General features: G+C 38.6%; 1 protein-coding gene across 1 annotated transcript; it reads left to right on the forward strand.

The window, feature by feature from the left end:
• Positions 1–4,735: 4,735 nt before the first annotated feature.
• PCDH20 (protocadherin 20) lies at positions 4,736–9,210 on the forward strand. Its single transcript, XM_088475877.1, has 2 exons — positions 4,736–4,843; positions 5,317–9,210. Exons 1-2 carry the CDS (start codon positions 4,796–4,798, stop codon positions 7,951–7,953), a joined length of 2,685 nt encoding a protein of 894 aa, XP_088332003.1. The 5' UTR covers positions 4,736–4,795; the 3' UTR covers positions 7,954–9,210.
• The last annotated feature ends 428 nt before the right edge of the window (positions 9,211–9,638 follow it).

The raw sequence follows: 9,638 nt of genomic DNA on the forward strand, positions 1-9,638 counted from the left end.
TATGTGCGGAAAAGGTAGGCAGGGGAGGCAGCGCCTCCCCTGCCATACACTTTTGACTCTAGAGTTTTGACTATAAGAATTATTTGAATAATACAAAGAAGATATTTATAATATTTTCTTTAAATGTTTCTTATAATTTTTATAGTAAAAAACTGTGGTATGACAGGACCACACCATCACTGAGTGGTAGGTGATTCTGAGGAAGTCAATGCACCAATGTACAGTAGGTGTTGACAATAAGCAAATAGATGCATAATGTAGAGGATAATATGAATTCACAGGGAAATGTTGGAGTTTGAAGCAGTGAGTTCATATAGATTTTACTCAGTTTCTTGAAGTGTTAGTACTTAATGCTAAAGTGAGATTACCCAATTTGAACATAATATAATACTGTAATGAAGTATGATATACTCAGGGCCACCATCAGGGGGGACTGCCGGGACTGGAGTCCCGGGCCTGGACACTCTGGGGTCCCGCCTGCACCTACCACCACACTCAGTGCCACCATTAGGAGGAGTACTGTTGGGACTGCCATCAGGGGTGATTGCTTGCCACCCGCTTACCTGCAACCCGCTGCTGCCACTGCCCACTTTGTTTCCTAGCCTGCAAAAGTCGGACTATGACTTTGCATTTAACACAAAACAATTTATTAAATACAGACCCATTATAAAAGTACAGATACAATTCAGTTAAATATAAACAATCTTTGTTTTCCCCTTTAAAAATCATATGGTAATATATATTACTGCCACAGTCCGAATATAATATATGTTAATTAATGCAAGTAGATGGCTGTGACTTCAATTCATAGAGCAGTCACTGATATACAAGCCATAATTTAAAGTGATCCAGATGCAATCATCCAATCAGAAGCTGCTGCAATCACCATCATCCTCCATACATATTTTGCACCTGGGGTCAAGCACCCACAAGAGAAACACCTCCTTGCAGGTGCATATGCCTCTGTGTTTAAGATTACCTTTGTTGAATTTATGTGATAATACACTCACTGTACTCAGACTATGATTTGCTCACCATAAGATGCAACTCCTTATACATGTGAACTAATGGGTAGCAAGGTATAGCTAGATGCTCCTACTCCCATCAGGGCAATAGTGAGCTTGTGGGGCCCTTGTAATTTTGGGGGGAGGGTGGGATAATGTCAGTCGATGTGGCCAACCATTCTTAAAAAAGGTGTTTGTGCCGTGTGCCCTTTTCCCAGAGGAAAATCCAGAGGGGGATAGATCAGTGTAATCACATCAGATGAGGAGTTACATGCAGACTGCAGATTGACTTGTAATGGTGACTGGTGTGACTGAGGTAAGTGTCAGTCAGGGCCTTAATATTTAAGGAGGGGTGTGCAGTTTACTTATGGCTCCTTCATCTCTAGCTGGTGGCACAAGCAAATAGATTCTGACACTGTGCCAATGATTACTTTGCATGCACAGGTCTCTGGGTAGTTGGCACAGTGGCCATTTTTACTGAAATTTTTCAATTTTGCAAGAGCAGATTACTGGTAAGATGGCCACTACACCATTTTCCTTGTAAATTTTGCAGTACTGCCACCGCAGGACTGCAGGGAGGTAAGTATTAAACATGGGTGCAGGATATGCTTTATGGACTCAGGGGCCTGGGTGCACTGCACACCCTGCAACCCTGCAACCATTATATATGCGCCTCTGGTGTCAGTAATTGTGAAGCCTTAGTCAGTGCCACTCTTGCTATTGCATACCTGGGTTCAAACTAGTCATTTGAAGTGTGTTAGTAGAGTGAGTTTGGGAGGAAATTTGGAATGAAATGAATAGATAAGTGGTGTTTTCAGTGGGAAAATTGTGTTGTAAGGTCTTCTGATAATATTGTTAGTACTGCTTAATTTCATAATGGCAACTGGGGTCAATTGGAGTGGCTCAAAACCATATTCTTATTTAACTAAAATATAAGACATTGAATGCAAATATAGTACAGTAATATCTATGTAATAAGAGATAAAGTGTGTGTGTGTGTGTGTGTGTGTGTGTGTGTGTGTGTGTGTGTGTGTGTGTGTGTGTGTGTGTGTGTGTGTGTGTCTGTCTGTCTTTTATACATGGCAAGAGTTTTGTACTTACTGTAGCCTGTAGCTCCACCAAATTTGGTATGGTGGTGTAGTTTTACCAGGATTAGATTTTTGGCTAAGTTTGAAGGGTCATGGAAATCTACATGGTGCCCACCAAGTAGGCCATGGAGTCTGATTTGAAATTTTGGTTTAAGCAAGTTAGCTGAGGATGTCTTCCAGTGCCTAATACTGCCCTGATTTGAAGGCACAGGCTGATATGTACCAGTGGGGGCAGACAGAGCTCCAATGGAAGAGCAGTGAGTTAGAGGATCAGCTGTCACACTTCACCTGCACTGACAGTTACTAATTTCCTCCAAGCACATTTTCATATGCCATCGACTCCAATGTTGGTCTCTAATGTAAAAAATAAAGGCTGCAGAAGTACTTCAAGGTCCATTCTTCAGCTTGGGCAATGATGTGCTAGTAATATAATATTAAAACCATAAAACAGGTATCATTTGGTTTATTCATACTGGGCCAAGAGGGAATATTGATGTTTGTACTATTTGCTGGTAATAGGCACAGTAAATAGTATACACTAGTGGATTCAACAGATGTAATAGACAGCTAAGGACTTAACTAGGAGTTTGGTTGGGATGTAGTTAGCAGACCAGCGGATGGGATGCCGCCCGGTTTAAATCCCGATAGTGGAAATCCGACACAAGATTTAAGGTAGATATCAAAATACAGATGCCTATCTTAATCCCAACACCTGAATACAGATAGATGCCAGCCTGAACGAGGTAACCCAGGAGTGTCTTAGCTGTTAGCTGCAGGGGGGGGGGAGTGTTCGGTTTAGGCAGCATAGCAGGGTTAGGGTTAGGTTTTGAGAGGGAGAGGTTAGGGTTAGGCACCACTGGGGGGGGTTAGGGTTAGGCACTAAGGGGGGAGAGTTAGGTTTAGACACAAAGGGCGGAGACTTAGGTTTAGGCACTAATAGGGAGGGTTAGGGTGCTGGGTGGGGATGGTTAGGGTTAGGCTACAAGAAGGGAGGGTTAGAGGTAGAAGGGTGGAGGGTTAGTATGCTTGCCCAATCCCTGTCAGAATACCTACCATCGGTATGCTGCTGTTGGTATTTTGACAAGAGGCATCCCGACAGGCGGTATTACATACCCATTCCATCTGGTTTAGTGTGCAACAGTGTTTTCGTACACCCATACTCACAGTTACATACAGTGTCCTGGATGGAGCGGAACTTGAGTAGAACATACAGATCATCAGTCGGTGATTGTGTGTGGGCAGCGGTGGCTATACAATCAAGCAGTTTGGCCTTTTGTGGTCTTTAACAGCATATATTGTTGGGTTTCTCTGGAGCTGTGCTGAACACGTCTGTCTTCCACTGTGGTTCTCTTAAACAGTGACAAGATGCACATGCGCAGAAGACCAAACGTTAATCATATTGGTACCGGAAGATGCTTCCCTAATGGAGCATCATGGAAACATCACAGTAAAGTACTACTTATTTCAACAGTAAACATTAGCGAATTGGACATGTGGGGATGTTCTCCATAAACCAACCAGATCCTAGCTAGCAATTGTCAAGCACATTCTTTAAAATAATAGTTATAAACTGATTGGTGCAATGGGAAACTCATACGCTTGTCCACTTTTCCTTTCAGTAGTAGGTTTGATACATTTTCCTTTAATGACTAAGGTGACAGATTGTTTGCTGTAATAAGCTTTGATGGTAAAATAGCTTTTTATAATTCCACTAAAGAATAACAGATACATTCAATTTATAAATCAAATTAGTACATACTGTAGGCATGAGTCTTAAATAAAAACAATAGAAATAATAATATAATTTTTGCAGGTGTTGGCACTGGGGGCAATAGAGGAGGTAGGCTCAAGCTTTGCCTAGGGTGCCAAAAACCTTACCCTATGCTTGTGCATAAAATTAAAAACTGTATATAAATGTACATTTATAATGGTAATAAACGTGTGTATAATACATGTTTACCAGCCAGTCTAATCCACCTAAGTATTTAGATGGTTAATTCAGCTGCCACAGCTGCTTGGTGCACAGAATCCACTTACAAGCCAGCACACATAGCAGAAAATGTGATAAATCTGGTCTCAAGTCTGAACTGAACATTTCAACTAAGAGCATCTGGGGGACGGCAATCCTTTCTTCAAAGGCAAAGCAATTGCAGAGCAATGGAAGGAATTAAAACATGGAATTACCACACAAGACAGCAAACAGAGTGGGAGGGAGGTACAGTATGTGTTCTGCATGGTGTTCAGTTTCTGATACACAGAGTGAATTCAGCAGGTGAGACATATGCCTTTATTATATATTCCAAAGAACAAACACATATCAACTTCACAAAATAAATATTGGCATGTTAATAACATAGAACATTTAGCACTGTTAATTTGTAAATATCAATAGAAATAATTTAATGTACAGTAGTTAAAGTTGCAGAGTTGGTCTATGAACACTGTCTTCTTAAAGCAAAATATTGCTTCACTTGCTTTGAATAGGAGTAATCCATTCCTTTTGAAAGCTTTTTTAATGGATGCATCTGTGGCTATTGGCTGAGGCTGCCCAGAGATTTGCATGAGCAGGGAGGGAGTGTCTGTATCTTTAACACCAGAAACTAAATGACTGCAGTTTCATTGGGATTAAACTACCAAGGGAATGAAAGGATCACACTGCACACGGGAGCATAGAGCTGGCTACTAAAGCCTTTCAACCTGGATATGGGGCAACAAGCCAGTCCAACCAGGACCAGTCTAAGCCATGTACAGGTAGGTGATATGAGAGTCAAACAACATAGACACTGATGCAACTTGTAGATTTAGTAACTATGAATTTATTACGCCTGATCTTGTGCAGTCATGTGAAGATGTGAAGTTTGTATGGTATTGTGTGACAAGACACTGTAACAAAAATATGACATTTGTGAAAAATGAGGCATAACGAGGCAAAGAGAAAAAAAAGCCCTCTCAAGTGGTAAAATGAATGAATTGCCTGCAGTGGCAGTTTTAAATGCATGTCATTTTGAACAGCTTAAGTATTTAAAGAGTACAATTAAAAATGTTAATACTGTAGTTGTTATAATATATATATATATATATATATATATATTCTATTTTTTTTGACAATGTAGAAAAAATATGACATATATTCAGGTTACAAACTTTTAGGAAATAAATGTGCAGATTTTTATTATTTATCTTTTACCTGTATTTCATTGCACATTTGTATTTGATTTAAACAGCACATCTTGTTCCTGTGCCTAACTGTCCCCTTCACTGGACACACTGTCAGCTCAGCAAGTTACAGCACAGCTTCGGAATTGCTATACAGGCTGCACGAAGGATTACCCAAGGGGTTTCTCATTGGAAACATTGTGCATGATCTGCAGCTGGGTTTCTTTGCTGACCCCCCTCTTTCATTCAGCCTGGCATCTAAAGGGCTCAGTGAGAAGTATGTGACACTCGATAACAGCACGGGGGAGTTGTACACATCAGCAGAGGAGTTGGATAGAGAAGCCCTTTGCTCACAGAATCCTGGTGTTCAGGAATGTGTCCTTCTTCTTGATATTATAATTTTGCCACAGGAGTATTTCAGGCTTATCAAAGTAAAGATTGATATCATTGATGTGAATGATAATGCTCCAGTTTTCCCTGTGTCAGAGATTTATGTTACTGTCCCGGAGAATGCCCCTGTTAACACCAGGCTGGTTATAGAACATCCTGCTTATGACCCTGATGGAGGACTGAATGGGGTCCAGACCTACAGGTTAGTTGACTATTATAGTGTTTTTACTTTAGATGTAGAAGAGAATGAGAGTGGGGAAAGGACACCTTACCTTATTATCATGGGGCCCTTGGATAGAGAGGTGAAAGCTGAGTATAAAACAATTATTATTGCTGAAGATGGGGACAATCCACCACTTGTAGGATCTGCCACACTTTCTATTCTCATTAGTGATGTCAATGATAACTGTCCTCAATTCACTGAATCTCTGATTAATGTGACTCTTCCTGGGAATTCAAGCATTGGGATGAAGGTCACTACAGTTCAAGCTGTGGACATTGATTTAGGGAATAATGCCCTGATTACATATGCCTTTAGTGAACGTGTACCACTGTCATCAAAGGAACTTTTTGATCTGGACAAAACAACAGGAATAATAAAACTTTCCAAAAAGATAGATGGCACTATCCTTCAACAACATAAATTAACTATTCTTGCCAATGGTCCAGGATGCATCCCAGCTCTGATTACCGTTATTATTTCCATTGTAAAAGTCACATTGCGGCCACCCGAAGTTGTACCTCGTTATATTGCAAATGAAGAAAATGGTATTGTGTATTTGAAAGAGTTAGAGCCCATCAATTCTCCCATTGCATTTTTCACTATTAAAGACCCAGATGGCAAATACAAAGTAAATTGTTACTTAGAGGGAGAAGGACCATTTCGATTGACAGCATACAAGCCTTATACAAATGAATATTTGCTTGAAACTACACATACTCTAGATTATGAAGTGAAACAAGTATATCATTTAGCAGTTGTTGCACTTAGTTTGGATGGGAGTCAAACTAAGAAGTCGATACAAGTGCAAATTTTGGATGAGAATGATAATTCTCCAGTTTTCACACAATCCACAGTGGAAGTGACAATTGAAGAAAATAATCCAGTCAATGCTTTTCTGGCCAAATTTCATGCTACTGATGCTGACAGCGGAGACAAAGATCAGATTTCATACATTTTGGGAGCTGATGCACCTTCTTATTTTTCTCTAGACAAACTAACAGGAATCCTTACAGTTTCTACGGTACTAGACAGAGAGGAAAAAGAAAAGTACAGGTTTACTGTTAAAGCAAGAGATTCTGGCCAGCCTCCAAAAGAATCAGTAGCCACTGTTCATATTACAGTTCTGGACAAAAACGACAACAGCCCTCGTTTCATCAGCAAAGATTTTAGTTTTTTTGTTCCTGAGAATTTTCCTGGCTTTGGTGAAATTGGAGTAATTAGCGTCACAGATGCTGACTCTGGACAGAATGGCTGGGTCGCCCTTTCTATAGTGAATGGTAGTGACATTTTTGTCATTGACACTGGTAAAGGACTCCTGAGGGCAAAGGTATCATTGGATAGAGAACAACAGAGTTCTTATACTCTTTGGGTTGAAGCTACTGATGGTGGTGACCCTACCTTGTCATCTACAGCTAAAATAACCATTTTGCTTCTGGATGTAAATGACAACCCCCCATTGGTTTTATTCCCCCAGTCAAATATGTCATATCTTCTTGTCCTTCCTTCTACTCTGCCTGGTTCTCCTGTCACTGAAGTGTATGCTGTTGATAAGGACACAGGAATGAATGCTGTTATTGCATACAGTATTATAGGAAGACGAGGGCCCAGACCAGAATCATTTAGGATAGATGCTAAAACAGGAAACATAACTTTAGAAGAGGCACTTGTGACAAATGCCTATGGCTTATATAGGTTATTAGTGAAAGTAACTGACCATGGTTATCCAGAGCCACTTTTCTCCACAGTTATGGTAAATCTGTTTGTAAATGACACTGTAAGTAATGAAAGCTATATAGAAAGTTTGCTAAGAAAGGATCCCGATATTAATATAAAAGAAAGGGAGCCCCAAATAGCAATTGAGCCAACCCACAAAAAGATGGAGGCTGATTCTTGTGTCCCTACACTGGTTACATTGTCAATATTCTGCTTAGGGGCTGTCATTTTAGTCACTCTAATGGCAATGTATATCTGCTTGAGAAAAGGGAAAAAAGATCACAGGAAAAATGAAAATCTGGAAGTGCAAATACCACTCAATGGCAAACTAGACTTCCATTTACTTGATAAAAAGCCTTTTGAGATATCGAATATTTAACAAAAAAATAACTGACAAACAATCTGACAAATTTTGGAGGATGAAAACTAAAAATAACACAATGTGTTGATAATGGTTACAATGAAGGACCATAATTTATACCATATAGTAATATATATGTACATAGTTCTTTACAGCTTTTTTAATTAAAGCTCCAATTCTTACAAAACTTGTAAAGATTTTTATACATATGTAAAGCTCAGAAGTCATCAGCAGTTTTGTAAACCGATATAATGTTTGTCATAGATCTGTGATCACAGAATAGGTCAAGGTTCGGAATTTGTGAGCTGTTGGTCAACTGTGTGTTCAGCTAATAGCCAGCAGGTGGCCCAGAACTATTGAGAAATAAAAGGTATATATTTTCTAATGTTTTAACATCATGTACCATTTGCATAAAAATAAATGTAACCCTTCTATATTTATAGAAAGCGCTAAAGAGACACCTTGTTACACTGAATGTATATTATTGTACCTCAATTTAAAATGCGTAAGTTAAAAAAAAAAGGCATTTTCAAGAAGTGCAATTTATTTTCAGACACAATACACATGATGCAAAGTATTATGTAACTGACTTTGTTGATAGTGTTTGTGAAAGGTTTATTTTTATCCACTGTATTTTAGTGGATAAGTGATTTCACCTACAGTATTTAGATATAAAAGCTGTTGTATGCACTTATTTGACAATCATTACACAATGCTTGTCTCTGTATATTTAAAGGGTTTTTTTTATAACAAAGCATTATTTCATGTTTGTTATTTTTAAATGTCTAAAGGAGCCAGTTATGTATTTCACATTTTAATTTACACCAATCCCTAATATACTTTTTAGGGCAGAGCTATACAGTACTGTAGCACAATGATATATTCCTTATTTATTCTTTGTTTAGCTAAAATGTGTTTGTTTTTTGGCTCTGCATGAATGGAATTCAGACATTTCTTTTAAGCAGGGATGGATTTTACACACAGTTTATTCCATTGTAAGACAGTAGCTTTGGCAATACCTTTTATGGTGAGAGATCGTATTTAATTACTAAGCATTGTTCACAGTTTGGATCCCCATACATTGGTAAGTCTACTCAATTTAAATTAGGATTACTATTGAGCTTGGTACATTAACACTTATCGGGCCTCAGTCTGTTTACCCAGACATTTACTATAAGCACTGATTCTCTACGTCATGTTTCATTGTAAATAGAAATCAGAAAAGCTACTGTTTTATATTAAAAAATAGAGTCTCTGAGTTTTAGCATCATTTCTGTTATGTACCAAAAGTGTTTATATGTCTTTAAATTAAAGCTATATATTTTCATAAAATTTGTTTTTCTTTTTCTGTTTATTATCTCTGTGTTTGCCTGCAGTACCTATGTGGCAGGCATGTTCTGCATTAATATGCACTGTCGTATAGCTGCACGACATCAAGCCTCCTAAGACTTTTGATAGGGCTGCCTGCCAACTCTCTTGGTTGCTGGTGAGATGATCTATGTGAAAACAAAATGTTTACAGTAAAAAACATTTGCTTGCAATCCCCTCCCTAATTAACCTCATTCCTTATTCTTAAGAGTCGGGAGCATGTTCGATGTAACAATGTGAAATGGAAGCATTAACCTCTTATCTCCTTTAGTAATATCTAGTTATGTATTAAGCCATCAGTGGTTAGACTATTATTATTAACATTTATTTATAAC

The sequence above is a fragment of the Taudactylus pleione genome, unplaced genomic scaffold (genome assembly GCF_031769625.1).
Source record: "Taudactylus pleione unplaced genomic scaffold, aTauple2 ptg000005l, whole genome shotgun sequence".
NCBI classification, from domain to species: domain Eukaryota; kingdom Metazoa; phylum Chordata; class Amphibia; order Anura; family Myobatrachidae; genus Taudactylus; species Taudactylus pleione.